This window comes from Diadema antillarum, unplaced genomic scaffold, assembly GCF_040938485.1.
Source record: "Diadema antillarum isolate AM-2024a unplaced genomic scaffold, OU_Dant_1.0 scf00000141, whole genome shotgun sequence".
NCBI lineage: Eukaryota > Metazoa > Echinodermata > Echinoidea > Diadematoida > Diadematidae > Diadema > Diadema antillarum.
This window is the reverse complement of record NW_027271030.1, coordinates 1,592,104-1,612,979: the sequence shown is the minus strand read 5'-3', so window position 1 is coordinate 1,612,979 and position 20,876 is coordinate 1,592,104. Positions and strand designations below refer to the sequence as shown.

At 39.3% G+C, this 20,876-nt stretch overlaps 2 protein-coding genes across 2 annotated transcripts; both read left to right on the top strand.

The window, feature by feature from the left end:
• The first annotated feature begins 945 nt into the window (after nt 1-945).
• LOC139721329 (uncharacterized) lies at nt 946-3,667 on the top strand. The gene is made up of 3 exons (XM_071632649.1): nt 946-1,047; nt 1,544-1,846; nt 2,323-3,667. Exons 2-3 carry the CDS (start codon nt 1,554-1,556, stop codon nt 3,011-3,013), a joined length of 984 nt encoding a protein of 327 aa, XP_071488750.1. The 5' UTR covers nt 946-1,047; nt 1,544-1,553; the 3' UTR covers nt 3,014-3,667.
• A 9,101-nt stretch (nt 3,668-12,768) lies between these two features.
• LOC139721328 (uncharacterized) lies at nt 12,769-15,019 on the top strand. The gene is made up of 3 exons (XM_071632648.1): nt 12,769-13,033; nt 13,408-13,710; nt 14,142-15,019. The coding sequence occupies exons 2-3, from the start codon at nt 13,418-13,420 to the stop codon at nt 14,827-14,829; spliced, it is 981 nt and encodes a 326-aa protein (XP_071488749.1). The 5' UTR covers nt 12,769-13,033; nt 13,408-13,417; the 3' UTR covers nt 14,830-15,019.
• The last annotated feature ends 5,857 nt before the right edge of the window (nt 15,020-20,876 follow it).

The window sequence follows — 20,876 nt, the reverse complement described above, 5'->3', positions numbered from 1 at the left end:
GCTCAACTCAGGGCAACTACAGGCGAGATACGTGGAAGGTACTGTCATGTGCGGGCCATCTGCGGGGACATTCGGATGGCAAACATTGTTCTTCGCAAGGCTTGCACCGGAAAGGTGTGACAGAGCCCAACAATCTCGAAGTCATATAAATCGTGGTCATGCATGGTTTTGATAGTTACGTGACAAAACTTTATACAACCAACAGGAACACAATGGGTTAGACAGCCCGACACCACATTTATTGGCTTGTTGCGTATCAGCAGGGTAACCCCTGAGGACAATTATCCCCCCCCCCCCCCTCCCCGGCTAAATACGGGTTAGTGATAAGGTCAGAGCAAAGATTAGGGTTAGGGTTAGATTAAGGGTTAGAGTTTGGGTTACGGTTAGGATTAAGTTCAGGATTGGGATAAGGGTTTAGTGTCAGGGGAAGGGTCTGGGGTATATTTAATTGCCAAGGGGGTAATTGCCCTAAACACGCTTGTTGATGTGAGCAGTTGATATCCCCGAAAGCAACATGCACCGCGTGCAAGCTCAATTTCAAGGGAATAATGCACATTAGTTTAGAGACAGTGCAGTATAAGTTACACTCTGGAAATCTTTCCAGAGTGTACTTTAACTAATGCAAATAGCTTGCATTGGCAATATCACATTTATATCATAGAACACTCCAGTTAAAACAGTCCATTCCATTGACAAGAGGACTGACGCATTCAGAAAGAAGGTCTTGTAATATAACCTTGAAGTTCATACATTCATTTCTTAATGTCGGACGAAGGTCAGGTTTACAATTTAAACTGCTTTCCTAAGATTCGCAAGCCAAATATTGACTTACATACCACGCCACCGTAAGACTGGGCCACTTTACACAGTTTGTAAGATCGGTTTGTGTCAATAATACGGGGATACCACAGCAAGATATCGAACACACATTTGCATTCGAAGCGCCGAACGCATCGCCGTATTTGATCGTTCGTCCGAGGGCTGTTGACGCCAATACGTCTCAGAGGGAAAAACTAGAACATTTTGAGCGGAACACGTCGTGCACTGGTAAGCTTAATGATAAATGTTATGAGATCAAGCAAAAAGCAAAGTTATGTATCGATATGACAGTTTTGCTTCGATAGCGAAGAATATGCATCTGTGTTACAAGTCATTTATAAAAATAGAAGCTATGCATAATAACGTTTGTCTTTTAATTATCGGTAAAGCAGTGTGGTCCGTCATTGAGTAATGTGGAAGAGAAACCACATGAGTTTAAAGCTTGGTAATTTCAAGAGAGATTAGCTGGTCTACACAAAATCATTATCCAAAATAATTTGTACCGTAATTGAATAGAGACTCTTATTTTTTCTTTTCTAGGAAGGGATTAATGTATCGCAAGTCCAGGTATTGAAAAATGTTGATCTTTTCTCTCGAATGTTAAAGAACCAATAATTATATCAACGTAACTTGTAGTTTGAATTTTGGAATTTCTTTCACTTCATACAAAATGTTCCTCCTTCTAGAGTAAAATTTTAGACGGTCTGTTAATCACCCTTTGTAGGAGGGATAAGATGGCCACTGACGCACGAACTGGGGGCGACGGACCCGCAAGAGTCATCATGTGGTGCGTTCCCCGCTCGGTGTCGACAGCGATGACAAAATGCATGAGCTTCGTTGACGGGGCGGAAGTCTGGTTGGAGCCGTACGTCATTTCCAAAGTAGCCAAGGACGTCCGTAAACTGTATCATGCTGACTCCGACCCGTTTCCTCTTGATATTGATGGTAACGAAGAGGTCTACCGCGAGACAGCAAAAGATTTAAACTTGGGAGGTGACCTACAGAACTTCAAACTCGACCTGCTGTCGTAAGTAATACATTTTCCAGACGGATCATGACTTTAATATTAATGTTCGTGATACACGTAAAACTGTCTTGTATACATAAAGACGAAACTTGGACCTTAGATACAGGAATGGGAACAAAAATACCCTGATACAACTTGTTCCTTCTTGACTGAACTGATGTCAATCGCCTGCAAAACCTTAAGAGCTGAAGTATGAAAACTGAACTTGAATTTGATTTTAATGTACAATTATGCGTTGAGTACAAAAACTGGTTGTACACGTACCTTTGCATACAATGCTCACCATTTGCCATTCCGTAGGATTGCTTTTCTTAGATCTATGCCGATGCAATGAACAGGCTATTCCTGTCTTTAAACTTTGTGAACATTCGGTGTCACCAAATTCTGAAGAGTCGCTAAATAGTAGTTTTAGGCGCGCATGAGAATAGAATGAAGCTAGAGGATTCATTTATATATTTCTGTCTCCATACTCACAGACCTGTTAAACTGAAGCAAAAATTCGACTCAGTTTATCCCACCAAGAAATTTGTCTTCATCAAAGACATGGCCTTCGGTATGCCACCAAGCCGATACCAATACCTGCCTGATCCATCCAGTGGTTTTCGACATTTCTTCCTCATACGACATCCTGTGAAGGCGTACAAATCCTTTCGGAAGACAATGCTAGAAGCAATAGAGGGAATGGATCCCGAGGATCTACCGCCAGGTTTCCCGAAACCGGATCCAGAAACCTTTCACATTATAGATTATGCACCTCCACCGGAGGAAGGAACGCCTTACTTTTTCAAGGCAATCCACGAATTATGGTGCCACATTCGAGAAAACGTCGATAACGACCCGGTTATTGTCGACATCGATGAACTCATGGAGGATCCGGCAACCTTACTTCCACTGCTTTTCCGGGCACTTGGTATCCCGTACTCCGAGAATTACGTAACTTGGGACGCCTCATCCGATGTGGTCCGTAAGTGGCATAGTGTCTGTTCAAACGTCCTCGACGCTCCGCGCTATAATATGTGGTTTGCCAACGCCTTTAAGAGTACTTGTTTTAAACCTTCCTCTACTTCCGCTTCTCTTGACGGAGCGACAAAGGATATCATCGAGGTTGCCGAGAAGGAAATGCCATACTACGAGGAAATGCACAAGCTTAGAGTAACCCCTCTGTAAATTCAGGACACTTCTTAATAGTTAATTACCTCAACTAGAGAGCCACCTCGTTGACTTGTGGTTGGATTGAAATTATGGTAACTCCTGGGTATGCAATTCTCACTCACTTGTCACATAATTGCAAAATATCAATTAAAACATGTTGAGCATGTGATTTACAGGAATGAAATAGAGGTAACCACTGCATATACTTTGCTTGCTAGACGTGAATTCCAGACAAGATTCAATGTGACCTTGACTGAAGTACTGTCAGATATTGTCAGATATTATGCTCGATTTATAATCATTAATAAGGGGAAGGATGAGGCTGTTTCAAATGAGATATTAGTTACATCATAGATTGTTAGTGACAGAAACTAAAAAATAAAAATGATTGCTGGCTACATATTCCGATAGCAAGAACCTTTTGATTAGATGAGTCTTCATAGGAGAAATGAGATGCATACTGTTTTTAGTTCATCAAGTAAGTTCTTCTAGAATGTCTGCTTAGATTCTGGGCTAGAACAGTTTCTTGGTTAATGAGATGATAGTCTGTCGAACAGCGAATAAGATATGATTGTATAGATGTTGAGTTTGCGCGAAATAATGTTGCAAAAGAATGAGGGCAGTAGATTTGATTTGTACTTTAAACATGAACGTGCATGGTTCTTAAACATAAATTCATTGAAGCTTTATGATGTTGCGATAAAAATGAGTTTCCTCGTGAGAAATACAATATTTAGATACATGGTGAGATAGTAGTCAAGAATTTCAGAAAATAACCTCTTTGTTCAGATAAAAGATCTTTTAGCTTTAACAGTACATAATTCACTATTCAAGCGATTAGCAAGAATTCCTAAATCTCAATATGAAGAAAATTAAATGGCGAATGTATCGTCAGCAAGGAATTACGGATGAGAATTAGGAAAGACTTGATTATATCGTTTACGTAACTATTGAATAATAAATAAGCCCCTTCATAGAACCTCACAATACCACACAACGTCCAGTCTGCAATACTTTGATATGAAACTGAAAAGCAAAGAATTGTTGATGCTATACTGTATTGCAAACACCCTGTCAACCAAAACGGAGCGTGAGACTTTCCTCGTACAAATCAGGTTTATGGATTATTACAAAAGTGGTATTTCGTAACCAGTCTTTCATTTGCCTACTACGGCAAAATATTCTTTTCACCCGGCATTAGCTCACTCATGACTGGCATTTTGAAATGGAATACGGATCCTAATCAAAATTACTAATATAATGTTATCAGTTCTATACTTTTCCTAAAGACCTAAATTTACTTTTCACTTGGCGGTAATATGCTTATGTCCGGTAGTTATGACTTGTCGTATTATGTATGGATTGCAATTGCTTTTGTACTTTATCTACTAGTACATTAAATATTATTACTGCTGAGTTAGCGAGAAAAAGTATAGGTAAGAATCTTGAATGGAAATAGATTGGCAGTGAACATAATGAAGATGAATATTGATAAGTATCGTAAAGAGCTATATGAGCATACACAAGTGGCACGATTATGTCATAAGCTATAGACGCCGGTGCTGGCGATAAAGAAGAGAATGGGAGTATGACATTGATATATAGATAATGACTGGTGGGGGAGGGAACATACCGAATGTTCCACCCGAAGGGTTTGAAATGCTATTGAGGGAGGTTATAAGTCCCGAGACGAAGTCGAGGAACTTATAGCCTCCCGAAATAGCATTTTAAACCCTGAGGGTGGAACGTTTGGTACATGTTCCCGACAACAAAAGTCATCATCTGTTATATTATATAGCTTAGTCAAATACGTCAACGTCAATCACCAAAGATCGTAGAGATTCAGTGTACGATCTTTGCAACCACAGCATGCATGCAGCACAACGCACTCGATCGCTCGCTCGCGCAGAGCCAAATTCACTGTGCGCGCGCGGACCTAGGCCTTCTGTCATTTGTTACGTGAAAATTTTTCCCATGGGAGAACATTACCAAGAATGTTCGCCCATGGGAGAACATAACGAATGTACCTCCATCACGTGACTTTGTTTAGCCAATCACTAACCGGTATTTGACTAACCTATTTAATATTGCACATTGATATCCTCATTGGAGTGCTCTCAGGAACCATACAGGGGCCGCGGAACGCTTTTCAGTGTGTGTGTGTGTCGGGGGGGGGGGGGGGATTGCGGGACCGGGGGTGGAAATTATCAAAAAAAAAAAATGATTGGGGAACTCAGAGAGGAAAGGGTTGTTTAAAAGGGGATATTCCCCTTGTACATGAGGGAACTATTGATTTTTCGGAATGTAAGTGATAAGTCTTGTGCACTCAGAATTATTCAGAATCTTAAGGAGGGCGACCGCACCCATCGCCCCCTCCCCCTCCCCCTCCCCCTCCCGCCGGTGCTTAGACGGGAACTATATGTAAGGGCAGAATCTTTGGAAATCTAAATTCATGGGTGTTGTGATTTTTGCCCCGATTTTTACCTCTTTTTTTTCTTTTTTTTCACGAACCAAAAGTGTGTGTGTGTGTGGGGGGGGGGGGGGGAGGGGGCTGCAGCCCCCCCCCCCCCCAGTTCCGCGGCCCCTGCCATATTACCGGACCAGGAAGCCTACCTTTTACTAGCGAACGACATAATCACAATAAGAATAACATACAACAAGATAAAATGGTGGACGAATAATCATTCCGTCCAGCAGTTCCACCATTGGTTGGACGTGCCTGCACTCTTCATTATGTTTCGCCAATGTAATTCTGGCTGCCAAATTGTTGTGCATGCAGGTCTTAATTAATGCACTTGTTGGCGTTCGACCATAATTTCTATCTTCATCCTTAATGATGAGGATCCTTCAAGAACGAGATGGGCCTGGCGCCTGGAGAGACGGAGAGGTAAGCGGTTTACCCCTGGAGGAACCGGTTGCCTATAGGTCTACTCATATACGGAGTTGGTATTCTCTATAGGCCTGCAGTAGTTTATCATGGTCCATCATTCAAGAGAGTCTTATAATCGTCTTGGTGCTAAAGTCAGATTTTAGACCAAACCATGTTTTACCCTCCCCCAAATGTTTTTTGATGGTCTTAGACTATTTCTAGGGTCTTAGGATACTATGGCTGCCAAACTCTGAAATTCTTATACATAGGCCTACCGGCACATTTCCTTATACGCTCTAAGAAAAAAAAAGTAGCCCATCTTTGCACTTTTTTCAATGTCACGCTTGGAGCAAGGTTGTTTGTTGTCTTTTGTGTTGCAGTAACGACTGAATAAAGGAATAACATGATTTTGAATGTTACAAGTCTTACTGAATTTGTCATTTCAACAGGAAGAGAGTTCCAAATTTTGGGTGCACGGTAAATAAACGTATTTTAGGCAAAAAAAAAAAACAAAACCAAACAAACACATAAACAAACAAAAAACAATGTTCACTTAAAGGGTAGATGGTTGCAGCTAGAATGTCTTGTGGGGTATTTTTGTATTTAGTTATTAAAGGGGAAGGCTAGTAACTGATCAGTGGAAATCAGTGCGAATGCTGGGGGATGATTGTTCCAATTCTTGCGGGATTCATTTAAGAGTATACAAATGATGCACAGGATAGAGTGCGTTAGTGGAGGCGTAGCGCACTCGAGGGTATTTACCATTGTGAAACATGCACGAGGCGAAGCCGAGTGCATGTTGCACTACATTGTTAATACCCGAGAGTGAGCTGCATCTCCACTAACGCCACGAAATAATCCTCTGCATCATTTGTTTTATAAAATGGGTCGAAAACTAACAGCATTTTTCACGTACCTTTGTGGGTCATTCATCAATACCAGTCAGCTACATGTAGCACTCGCTCGAGAGAGTCGAGTCAAGCACGTCGCACTCGGAAATCCCGCACATGTAAGTACTGTACGTATACAAGTACTGTATACGTACGCCACATAATATGTTATGCACACAAGAAAGGCCGGCCGGCAGCCCGAACTAGAAGTTGTTTACAGGATTGACAGCGCGTATAGTAGCGCGCGACGCACTTGTAACAACTGATTGAGTGCGCACTGGTACTGCAGTGCAATGGTACTAAAGTAATCAAAGCCCACGTGACTCATTTCAGCACTTCCTATTGGCTACGTTCTTGAACCCATTTTATAATGCATCATATATCTATTGTGTGAAAATTATTTGCTTCAGAACGGTCTCATATTCAAGTGATGTGCAGCTTAATGCCCCGTCACTGACCAGGCATGCTAACCTGGAAACATTAAACTGCCCATTACTTGAATATGAGACCATTCTGAAGCAAATAATTTTCACACAACAATAGATATTGTACTCCTGAATGAATCCAATAAGGACTGGAACAATCATCATCTCCCAGCACTTCCACTGATTCCTACTGATCAGTTACTAGCCTTCCCCATTAAGAACAAATAAATTACTGATGGAACATTATTGTTGTGAAGGTTGTATATGGATTGATAGTGTTGCATCTGATACATATCAATTATTTTAACGTTTTAATTCTGAATAAACAAATTATGAGTGAGTGCCTAAATAGCCATAAGATTTTGAAGAATCTTCTTCTGTGACAATAAGATCCTCTTGAGTAATACGGAGAAATTAATGTAGAATAAAACATCAAAATTTTGCTGTTGGCAAGGCATATTCAAGTTTAGCTGTTATTCCTATATAAACGAGAAATCACTTACAAATGTCATTAATACGAATTTCTAAGGAAGTAGCTGGAAAAAACACCAAGACATTCAGTGAAAGTGAAAGCAACCTTTGTAAAAGGAATATAATCTAATAATACTGGATTGGGAAGATGTTCTGAAAATCGTATTGGAAGTCTTTTCAAATTGATTCATAACTTGTTAGCTTTCATCCAAGCAATAACATGAAAAAGTGCGCATTGCTTAATTTGGCAACGAGTTGAAAAGGGTCGGAATAGGATTAAAATATGCTGGAATCATCAGCATATGGTAAACTGCAATATATTTGAGGATATTTGAACGTCGTTCATAATGTGGCCGAAGTGAGCTGCGTTCAGGTACACGGAAAGAGATAAATTGCTTGAAAGAAGAGATACCGTTAACGTTTACATGATATTACTTGTGGTTTGATAAATAATTTCTAAACCACTCTAAGGCCCTTCCTAGAATCCCATAGTGACATAATTTGTGGAGAAGTGTTGCATGGTCTTTGGTATTGAGGGCCTTGGAGAGACGAGTACACTGAATTATCAATTTGGTTAATGAATGTCAGAAGGGTATATTATGTAGTGTTGTGTTTCCGGCGAAAGCTAAACTGTTTATTGCTTACGATGCTATGTTTTATATTTTTAAAGTACTTTAGACTAAGAAGTAAGTAACGATATTGGTCTGTAATTACTCACTGATTGATTGTTATCTTCTCATTGTTATCATATTCATGACTGTGATTGTGAACAAAATATCACCACGAGCGCTCGATAGTTACATTCATTTTCGTGCTAAAAGTACTGCATTACACAGGAGACAATAAATTACGTTAACATAAGTGTTGCTTTTAATGAATTTCTAGCCAATGATTTAAGAACTTATCATCATAATAAGCAGTTGATTAGGTATATTCTATCAACATGTCACAAGCAATTTGTCATGTAAAGCTCAAGAAGTCTTAGCATTTTGTAGGGTACCCGCGCCTGCGGATGATAGCGCGTGTCCTGCTTGGAAGAGTCACCTATACAGACCACGATGTTGCGACACGGATTGTCGCCCCTACACGGATTGTCGCCTCCTGCTCGGGGCGACAATCCGTGACGCTTGTGCAGTTCCCAGTTTTTGACCTCGAAGGCGACAATCCGTGTTGGCAAAATAAAAATTGTTGCGACACGGATTGTCGCCCCGTCACGGATTGTCGCCCGGGCTCGGGGTGGTTCCTCCGGTGTTAAGCTTTGGTGGGATGGGTATGACTGATAAGTTATGCGTGTGTGTGTGTGTGTGTGTGTATGTGTGCGTGTGTGTGTGTATTGTGAGCTGCATGATATGTGATGTGTATGATTTTGTGTGTGTGTGTGTGTGTGTGTGTATGTGTGTGTGTTTGGAGTATAATAATACCATAAATATGTAGAAACTGTGCATGTGTGGTGGTCGTATAGTGGTAGTGGTTTGTTTGTGTGTATACGTGTGCCTGTATGCTTACGTGTGTATGTGGAATATATTGGCGCTACTGTGGTAATACAAACGCCTTCAGAGTGTATGAGCACGTGTTTGAAAAATTCACACCAGCGTTGATCTAAAAATAGTATGGGTGTGTCAACCAACATCAGCGGTGAGGCGGGCTAGGCGAGAGAGAGACCGAGAGAAAATACATACGAGGGAGGTACCCTCCCCAAATGTTATTTGTCTTTGTTCATTTTTCACTGCAGTCATTTTCTTCCATCAGTCTTATAAACTAGAACGTCCATACCACTATTCTTTGTCCCAGAATAGGTCTGGCATGCTTTATGCATGAGCGAATAATTTCCACACGCCGTAAAAAAATTGTCAATCGTTAGTTGATTTTAGCACAAACGAACTGCCATTGCACACCGCTAATACATACTTTATACAAACAAACACCAACAAACACTCAAACAAATCCTCATAATGCAAATAAACCAACTCAACACTTTTTTTCCTCGATATTTATTGATTTCATTCAAATCATTCATAAATCGACCCATTCTGGGTGTAACATGAAAAAAAAAGTTACAAATGGCAATTCGAAACACAAACAAATCCATTTGTCAATTTATACCACAAATAATCTCACTTCAACATAAATAACTCGATTATAGACCAACCCTACTAACAATTTCTTCACGAGAAAGTTTTGACATGTAGGGCCCTACCAAACCTATATTCCTTGAATACATTGGTTTGGATCATGTAACACCTTCTTACTTACAAGGGCATATACATAAAAAACACAAATACATTACACAAATCTAGCATGAAATCAGTCATAAAAAAAAACCCGACCACCCCCTCCCCTCCCCAACCGAAACAAATCTAGGGCCTACATCTATCCTAAATATTAAATCCTACCAACATCTGTCATACCATTTATAACTATCCTTCTTCAAATCCAATCCTCAACCCACCAACCCCTGATTTAACAAAACCTAAATCATCCCACACCCACATTCACCAACCCAAATACATACACACACACACACACACACACACACACGCGAAGGTTCGTTATTCCGAAGTTTCGTTTTTTCCGAGGCTTCATTTATCCGAAACACACAATTCCCTATACCTAGAGGTTCGTTGATCCAAAAATGAAATTCGGAATAACGAATCTTCGGAATAATGAGCCTTCGGACGAATGAGCCTTCGGACGAATGAGCCTTCAGAATAACAAACTTTTGCAATAACGAAATGTAACCCCTTCCCACGTACCGACGCACACCCGAACCGATACCACATTCCTTCCTGATGAAACGATTTCCCAATGTTGATAAATAAGACATAATGGACCGTATGCAGAAAAGCAGCATCCGCCCGCACGCAAGCTCCACTCCGAATTCATATACAAATCTGCCAAACAAACTCATCAAATTCAAAGCTGCTGATAAAATCAATATCAACGTTTATGCCAGCAACAGCTTACTAGGTATCCCTCCCCACGCGCAGCTAAAAAACACATACGCAAAAAACTGACATAATAAACACATTCTTCCATCACACACACAAACACACACACACACACACACACACACACACACGCACAAACGGACACTAAATTAGCATGTGCACGCGCACATACACACTTCCTTGAAACCTCATCATGACTTTTTACATGGCATGTTTGCATGGATGTAGCCATGTAAGTTATGTGTTAGTATTTCAATGATTATGTCCAGAACGATATTACCCAGCAAAATGTGCTTCGAGGGCAGGCGACAATCCGTGCCGCAAGCCCTCGTCACGGATTGTCGCCAGGCGACAATCCGTGACGGGGGCGACAATCCGTGCCGCCAACGCCCGTCACGGATTGTCGCCCCCAGCAGGAGGCGACAATCCGTGTAGGGGCGACAATCCGTGTCGCAACACACGCGGTGTTTCTTGGGTGATGCTACTTTCGGTCCTGCAGATAGAGCGGGGTGAAAACCTCCCTGGTGGATGGTCGGTGGTTGGTGAGAGCTCACTTGAAGTCATCCCGCAGATTCTCCATCCGGTTAGCATCTGATGATTGTACCGGGCACTTCATCCTGTTGACGCCATTTTCGTCATTACTACCGGTCCATCTGGGCAACACTGCGCGGCGTTGCGTTATCATCCAGGAGTTGATTCGTGGGAGCCTGCAGCCATGACACTGGTGTCAGTCGCGATGATATCAGTGTCAACACCCACTGCCAAAGGAATGTACCTTTGGATCACTTGCGTAGGAGCGATCTCGAATGCGTGTACATGGTCATTCGATTAAAAATATTATATACACAACCAACCGAACGCAATGGGGAAGGCCGACCCTGCATTGCTACTGACTTGCTACTGCAATACATGTACATCCTTATGCAGCTGCTAGCCCCCAACCCAAATGCACTGTGTGGTAGGTCAATATTGCTAACGGCCCTGTCACTCATTGCCGGGTTAGCTACGGGGGCTTGTTGCGAGTAGGGATTTTGCAGTACGCAGGAGAATTTTCTGCGGGCGTACAAGGATGTTGGCGAGTTCCGTACTTGCGTCTTACTGCTAAGATGCGTGATATTTACCTGCTACTTGCGTGTAATACGTGTGACCTGCGTGAGAGCTTTGAAACCGATCCATTTTTAGATAAACGAATGACTGCGAAGTACTGCCGCTAAGGGCCTCCTACTGCGTGTTCATCTGCGGACAAACCACCGCGACTCGCCCGGAACGAGTTTTGAGCATGCTCAAGGCCTTGTCACACCGTGTCTTGGGAAGCCTTGCGGGGAAAGATTTTTGCTACCCGGACCTCCCAGCAGTTAGTCCGCACCTGAATGTACCTAGCGCGTAATCTCACCCATTGTTGCTCGGAGGTACGCACGCAAGTCCGATTTAAAGGTGTGACAGGTCCTAAACTTGACTGCGGGTGAATGGGACTTGCGTGGGTAACTCCGCGTAACTACGGGTGAGATACGTGCTAGTAACTGTCATGTACGGGTCATCTGCGGGGACCTCCTTGCAGTAAAAAATGTTCTTCGCAAGTCGCACGCAAGGCTTACCCGGAAAGGTGTGATGTGGCCTTAAGGAATGATATATAATATTTTACATCGGTGATGCTGGTTATTCCGAAGGTTCGTTGATCTAAAAATGAAATAAGGTCGTTATTCCGAAGGTGCGTTATTCCGAAAATGAAATAAGGTAGTAAGTAACGAACCTTCGGAATTACCATTATTGTACGAACCTTATTTCTTTTTTGGATTAACTCACCTTTGTAATCATAAACCTTATTTCATTTTTACATTAACGAACCTTCGAAAATGAAATAAAATTGAATGAAAATAAAATGAAATGAATAACTAACCGTATGTCATATTGAGATTACCGAACCTTCTAAAAAATGAATCTTCCGAATAGCGAACTGTAACCATTCCAGATACAGCAAAAGTTACAGAAAGACAATTTTTCTGAGGTCATCATACTTTAATTTGTGCCAATAACTTGTATCAGCAATGTTGTTAAACAGATGTAATAAAACACTTTCACACACTGCCATTTTCATTGAAGAGGACTGACGTAAAAGGTCTTATAACCTTGAAGTTTATGCATTCATGTCATAATGCTCTACAAAGGTCAGGTACACAATATAAAATGTTTGCACTAATCACGTTGATTTATCTATCACGCCACTTTGAGACCGAACCACTTCAGAAAGTTCACAAAAGATCGGTGTGTGTCTGAACGATTGAAAATACTACGGCAAGATATCGAACATACACTTACATTCTCAACGCGAAACGCATTGCCGTATTTGACCGTTCGTCAGAGGACGATTGATGCCAAAACGTCTCGAAGGGAAAGAGAGAACAGTTTTAACGGAACACGGCGTGTACAGTCTGGTAAGCTTATGATGCATGTTATGAGATCAAGCAAAAGTGAAAAGCTAGAACTACGTATCCACAAGTCAGTTTGAAAAATAAAAGTTATTTTATGTAGAGAAAGAAATCATCTTTCAAAGCTTGCTAATGTCTTGAAAGACCAACTGCTCAAACTGAAATCCTCAATCTGTTTATTTTTTTCCTATCGTAATGAAAAGATCTATTTTCTTTCTTTTTGGTTCAAAGGAAGATAATGAAAAGTCTATTTAAATGTTGACGATGGTAGGGGATATACATAAGATATGTAATTGCTGCGTGAATGTAGAAACTTCTTTTATCTCATGTAGAATATTATTCTCTTTGAAACAATGCAACGTGCTGTTCGCCCTTTGTAGGAAGACGGAAATGACCACTGACGCAAAATTTACAAGCGACGGAAACGCACGAGTCATCATGTGGTGCGTTCCCCGCTCGGTGTCGACAGCAATGACAAAATGCATGAGCTTCGTTGACGGCGCCGAAGTCTGGCTCGAGCCGTATGTCGTTTCAAAAATCGCCAAAGACTTTCGAGAACTATATTACACCGACTTCGAGCAGCTTCCTATTGATATTGACGGTAACGAGGAGGTTTACTTAGACGCAGTAAAGAAATTGAATTTGGGATGTGACACGCAGAGCTTCAAACTCGACCTACTGTCGTAAGTGTTATAGTGTTTTTCAAACGTACCATGACTTCATCAAAGTATTTGCGACAAAATTGTTCAGTATAAACATAAACAAACATTTCGACTTTTATTATAGGAATGCTGACAGAAATGCCTTGGATCACAACGTGTTTCTCCTTGAACGATTTAAACGCTCGCAAAAACCGAAGGGGCTATGCAAAGTGAAATTGAAATGTTGATGTAAATCTTAATTGACCTTAAAGTACATGGCTAATACTGTGGTGCTTTTGTTAGATCTACCAGAATGTCGCGACCAGGTGATTCATGTTCTAAAACTTTCTGCGTCACCACAATTTGAAGAGCACTAATTTTAATCAGTTCTTTTCGGCGTGCATAAGAGTATAACGGAGCTTGAAGATTCATTAATAACTAACATTAACATAGTTCTGTCCTTATACCCGCAGACCTATTAAACTGAAGCAAAAATTCGACTCGATTCCTTCTACCACAAAATTCGTCTTCGTCAAAGACATGGCCAGCGGCATGCCACCAAGCCGATACCAGTACCTACCTGATCCATCCAGTGGTTTTCGACATTTCTTCCTCATACGACATCCTGTGAAGGCGTACAAATCCTTTCGGAAGACAATGCTGGAAGCAATAGAAGGAGCGGATCCCAAGGATCTACCACCAGGTTTCTCGAAACCGGATCCAGAAACTTTCCACATTATAGATTATGCTCCTCCACCAAAAGAAGGAACGCCCTACTTTTTCAAAGCAATCCACGAATTATGGTGCTACGTTCGAGAAAACGTTGATAGCAACCCGGTCATTGTCGACATCGATGAACTCATGGAGGATCCGGCAACCATACTTCCATTGCTCTTCCGCGCACTGGGTATCCCGTACTCCGACGATTACGTAACTTGGGACGCCTCATCCGATGTGGTCCGTAAGTGGCAAAGTGTCTGTTCAAACGTCCTCGACGCTCCGCGCTATAACATGTGGTTTGCCAACGCCTTTAAGAGTACTTGTTTTAAAGCTTCATCTACTTCCGCTTCTCTTGACGGGGTAACAAAGGATATCAGGGAGGTTGCCGAGAAAGAAATGCCGTACTACGAGGAAATGCATAAGCTTAGAATAACCCCTTAAAATAGTTTGTTCGGGACATTCGTTCTTTCTTCTTTTTCTATCTCAGCTAATAGATACCCAACTTCTTGACTCAGATATCCATTGTACGATAACTCTCCTGTAGGTTAGTCTCGGATGCAATAACACCCACTTGATGGTGTTACATTACTGAAATGATGATAAAGTCGTCTGTATCTGTTTGTTTGCTGGACGTGCGTTCAAGAAATTTGACAGACGTTCTATTTAGCAAAGTGGTTTGGCTTACTGATGTAATAACGTTTCAGTGTGACCTTGACTTGAATGCTGCTGTCTCATGTTATACGCAATTTCCGATGAGCAAATGTACACATATCACTTAAAATAACTGCTTTCGTTTTTTCTTCAATCCATTATAACAATAAGTTGCCGATTCTTTGGGAAAACCAATACTTCTTCAAAAAAGATATCGGAATCTACACGATACATACTCAGGAAGATCGTAGTAAAGTTCGGATTCTGTATTTTCGAGCAAAAACCGAGAAAAACCATTACGTTTGTTTGCTCCGAGCAGATGCGAAAATGGCTAATATTAATATCAGTCATGAAAACATGTTGTTGTTTTTTGCATATAATTTTGAATTTCCACTGTTGATGATTGTACGTTATAATCATTACTCCATTGCATGCAGTTAACATTGTTAGGGCTTGTTCGACAGTATTGTTGTGTTCTCCAGAATAATGAAGAATATTGGTACCCCATAACAGCTCACAGCCGTTATCACCTTGTCTTATCTCTGCAAACATTTAACGTAAGATATAAGTTTGCATGTTAATGATTGAAGATCGGAGCAAGATATGAGGCTGGAAGTACCCTCAGATCTTAAACCTTGCATGTACATCATTGCTCTATCGAACATAATACACGGAGAACATAACACCTTGTTGACATCGCATAATACACAGAGGATGCAATGCCTATAATCTCCCATAAAATGTAACCAAATCACGAAAAGCTACCATAGGGGAGTGATCATCACTTTCCTATGGCTACCAGAAGATTCTTCATGAATCTTCCAGCTTGTACAATATCCTTAAAATCTTGTATAACTTTTTAGATTAATGTACCGTATAGCCACAAGCAATTCACTTTTTTTTTTTTTGCTACAGCTGTACAAAGTTTATGCTTTATACTCTCATCTTCTCCGCCTATCTTTCTCGTATGTTGTTGCTACTGCTATGAAAGATAATGAAGATATCTAAAGCGTATAACAGGCTAAACGGTTGAATAGACAGAAGTTCTGAACGTCATTTTATTATAGAGGGATTTATGTAGATTATACATATAGTGAAGTAGACCATTTCAGTAAGCCTTTTAAAGGACACTACCTTCTCTTTTTACGCTGAATAGTGAGATAATGACAGCGTAAGCTTGAGCTTACGCTGTCATTGAGTGCACTCATTTACATAATTATTCATGATGATCATTTTAAAGAGCTGTTTGACAAGAAAAAGAACTACAGTTAACATTGAACACATATAATCATTATGTCCTTATTCGATACGATCTTGAAATAATTGCGCTGCTGTTTTTTTTTTCATTCTTTTGATAGCAAGTTTTGTTTACTTCTAGAATATTGTCTTTAGAACGTACTTCAGTGTAAATACTGTTAATTAAGATCAGAATGATAATGCAAATGTACGTCTCCCTATTGTTTTATTTAGTACCATCATGCAATGATAAATGTAAATTTGGATAAAAGAGTGCTAATGGAAATGTGAATGTACATCTTTCTGTTCAGTGCCACGAACCGAAACACCATTAGTCATCATGTTTCATAAAGCCAGAATCAAAAGCGTGGTGTTTATCTGGAAGAGATGATTACCTTGATAAACGTAGGCCTATAACCATGCAAACATACACAAGCATAGGTTGCTTTTTTTCTCTCTTTGTATTTAAGGTTTCATCGCATTTTTCCAAGGTACAGTAAAAAGCAAGAACAACGAATATTATCTTTGTGACCTCAGTAACCTGTGCTGACATTAAACGAGATCAACCATTGTCCGTCCTCGCCTGGTGTACCCTAATCCTTCCCCACCTCACTTGTATAATTGATTATATGGAATGCGTGTGTCTAATTGCCAACTGTATAATTGTCGAGATAATAAGAAAGAGCAAACAATCGTTTCTCTCCCAAGAACCTCCCTAAACGTATACACACACACAAACACACACACACACACACACACACACACACACACACACGAATGCACCCATCATCTTCAAAAGGGGATTCGACGTATGAGCAAAATAACGGCTAACATTTGTCTTTCCCTCAATACCACAGAATGAAGACACACAACATCTTTCTACAGTCCGAAGCTATTTATACTGCTAAAACAGGAATGTTTTCATCCCCTACTAGACTTAAACAAAATGATAGATACCAATATGATTGAGTGATAGGCCGCAGGAAACAATCACAGCAAAAACAACAACAACATAATGATAATAATAATGCAAAACAAAAAAAAAGAGAAAAATATGGGACTGTGAAACATGTGCTCTGAATAATGAAACTATATGTAAATTCAACTGACTTCAACGACAGATAGTGTGACAGAGTGAGAGTGTGAAAGCGAGAAAAAGAAAGAAAAGGAAAGGAAACATAGGCATCATTATAAATCATAAGGAAAATACATATATTCTATATATTCTATAACGTACAACACCTTTCTGATATGAAAATATGTCAATTTCATCGACTAGAGCAAACACTGAAAGCCTGCCTTTAAGGTGAAAGAGAGGTAAACCTAAAAAGTGTTACACTTAAACTTGGTGCGCGTGAGGCACGTACATCATTTTATGCTTTGCTTTTGATTTCTCCGCTTCTGCACTTACCTGCTTACGTTTTTAACACCAATGTATCAAAAGATATTGTTAGAGAACCTTTCTGTTGCCAACATAAGATTTTCCAAGAGAGTTTGTTAATGGTTACCCTTAGAAATTTAACGCGGGGAACATTTTGTAATCCCATCAAAAATAATGTCAACCCTAGTATTCGATTCGCTGCATGGAATACAGCTGCCATTATGAGTCATACACATGTGGATTTTCGAGTATCGGTGTTGAGGTAACCTATGACATGGTATCGCTTTGTCGCGACAGCAAACTTACAGTTATGGCAAAGAACGAAGTACATTACTGTTTGCATTTACAAAAGATATTGACATGTTTAAAGGGAATATTAGTAAGTGCCACTAGTGTGTAAGTGACGGAAAACATTTGTGTATTAAAGTTATGTCAATTCTAGAATGGCAAGACAGTGGACGTATTCAGATAATGCATGCAAGGGTGGAACAACAAGCTCAATGCGATTCAAAATACAACCAGTCTACAACCAAGAGGCCATGCAGCATAGAGCCCAATTAGCAAAAAATATAGTCATTACCTGCTTGTGGCATGCAAAATAAAAATGCAATTTTCAAATATACATTTTTACTGCACTTCTAACAATTTTCTAATATTCTATTCCAAGAAAGGAATAATATTTGATACACAAGGGGTTTTGTTTGCTTTGAAGATTGTTGTATCAAAATGCTTGAGAGCCTATTAAACAGACATCCAGGGCAATTCCCTGAAGACTGATTCTTCAAAACTACATGAACCTACACGGTTCGAAACTTTTGACCATAATGTTTGGAGGTTTATTCTCCTTATCTTCAATAATTTTCGTGCTGCATTAGGATATCAATATCCTGGGATCCTCTCATGACTTTTATGAAACATAGCAAGAATAAAATCACATGTTGCAAGGACTAAAGGTGTAATTTCTTTAATTGCAACCAAAGAATGATTTTATTTTAAAGATTTGTGATGTTTCTTTTTCTGCAAGTAAAAGCAATTTTACCCGATGCCTCCTAGAATGTTATTGCATGCTTTTTTCTGTCGAACACGAACAAGACAATGAGACATGTAGACTAGAAATGCAACGTGACTCAAACTATTTAGTTAGGGTCAGTTTAGTTTGAAGAAAAATCTACCAGTACTTATATGGACCTCAGCAAACCAATTATTCAAACAGCACTCAGCGTGAACCTTAGAGCACAATACTATGAGCACCTCTGCTATACGGCGTTAACTGATTGCCAGTTCAAGTACAATCAAATTATTGTACTTTGCACCCAAGGGGTCTAGCCTGGTGTCCAGGCTATAGAAATGCATTGTTATCTCATTTTCATCATTCTTCCTTATAAACATTCTCACAGCCTTCATGTGCTTTCTCGCCTACCTGGTTGCCCTAGTGTATACAAGGTATACCCAATATACATACACGCATGCATGAGTATATAATATATAATATGTAACATATAACATATGATAAATAATATACAATATATAATATATAATATATATAACATAAAATATCTAACATATAGTATACATATACATATGCGAGAGAGAGAGGGAGAGAGAGAAGTGCGCGTTTGCCTGTTTGGTTGAAAGTTATGATAATGATAGATATAAAAAGATAAAATAATAAGATAAATATAAATGAGTTATAATAATATTCATACATACGTAATTTGCAATACAGTACTACGCTTCGATCGGCACAACGCTCACAGTATAACAGCCGAGATTCTGTACGATCTACGTTTTTTTTTTAATTCGAAATAGACACATCAAAATTTTAGCTTATGAATGCGTTTACTAGGTATATACATTGATGTGATTATTTTTTTGTGCAATTCTGGAAACTCATTCCGTCAATATAACTGTGCATAGATCGTGTCTCTACACATTTGATTGATACAAAGCACACGATCAACAGACAAACAAATAAACAAGAATTCTCTTCATAAACTAACTGTCTTGTTTGCTGAAATGACAGATATATGTTTTATCAATAATCATGTTAACTACTGCAATGATCTCATCGAGCAACTTGGTAGTAGAAAATAACTGCTCCGACCTGGAAGCTAGGCTACAGAAAATACAACGAATATGGTGCTAGACGTCATTTGTTTATCTTACACTACAGTTGAACAAACTTTACATCAATTCTGCGCACTTTTACAGTAAGATCACTTGTACACCGATAACATCTCATCTTTGCATTGCCCTGATAAAGTTCAGAAAATGTAGCCAATTAGGGGGCGTGAGAATGCATGACCACTCGATAAGGATATAAAAATAAATAGTAAATCAAATTTTAAATGCCGATCATTTCACCAATCTTTTAGTTAGTGTTAATCTAACACTCAGAAAGTTGGATTTGCCATTTCATTTTAGAGTGTATATACAAATACATACGCATTCATGATATATATATATATATATATATATATATATACAAAGAGTTTGTTCGCAAAAACCGATAAGTCCATTTCTGAAGATTTTGAAGTACGGTTTCTGTCATAAAGTACAAAATAATTCCTTTTAAATGATATATTGGTCACTACATATAAAAGTATATTTTTGAAGTTATGGTCAAAAGAAGCAAACATTTCCCTATTATTCTCTTTATTTTTCTTGACCTTTAATCGCAAATATCTCCATTTGGCAAATATGGACTTATCGGTTTTTGCGAACAAACTCTTCATTATATATATGTATATGTATATATATATATATATATATATATATATATAAATATATATATATATATATATATATATATATATATATATGATAGTCTGCAGGTTTTGGCGAAATGCTGTATTCTCAAGTATGTAGTTTGTGTGAAACAGATGTTGATTAGTTTGATCAAATTGATTAAGATAGCTTTTTTGTATTGTGAGATTTATACAGAATACTGATGTTTTATTGAATGTTAAAAAAGGATGTGATTCATCAGCACAAGTGAAGAATGCAGCTGCTTATTTTTTGTTTAATCTATCATTCAATCAATCATAGTTTATTTCCAATCAACGAAAATCAAAACGTAATACAAAGTATACATATCATAAAATGATATTGTCTAAACTTTTACAAAAGGTTCATGTAATATACGAAATAAATTTTATACATCAACATATGTACAATAATCAGAAGGAACGATGCGTATACATGTATACTTCGCGATCTT

Coding starts and splice junctions, on each gene's coding strand:
- LOC139721328 (XM_071632648.1), top strand. CDS start 13,418: ATGACCACTGACGCAAAATTTACAAGCGACGGAAACGCACGAGTCATC. Junction 13,711..14,141: donor TTCAAACTCGACCTACTGTC/GTAAGTGTTATA, acceptor TTATACCCGCAG/ACCTATTAAACTGAAGCAAA.
- LOC139721329 (XM_071632649.1), top strand. CDS start 1,554: ATGGCCACTGACGCACGAACTGGGGGCGACGGACCCGCAAGAGTCATC. Junction 1,847..2,322: donor TTCAAACTCGACCTGCTGTC/GTAAGTAATACA, acceptor CCATACTCACAG/ACCTGTTAAACTGAAGCAAA.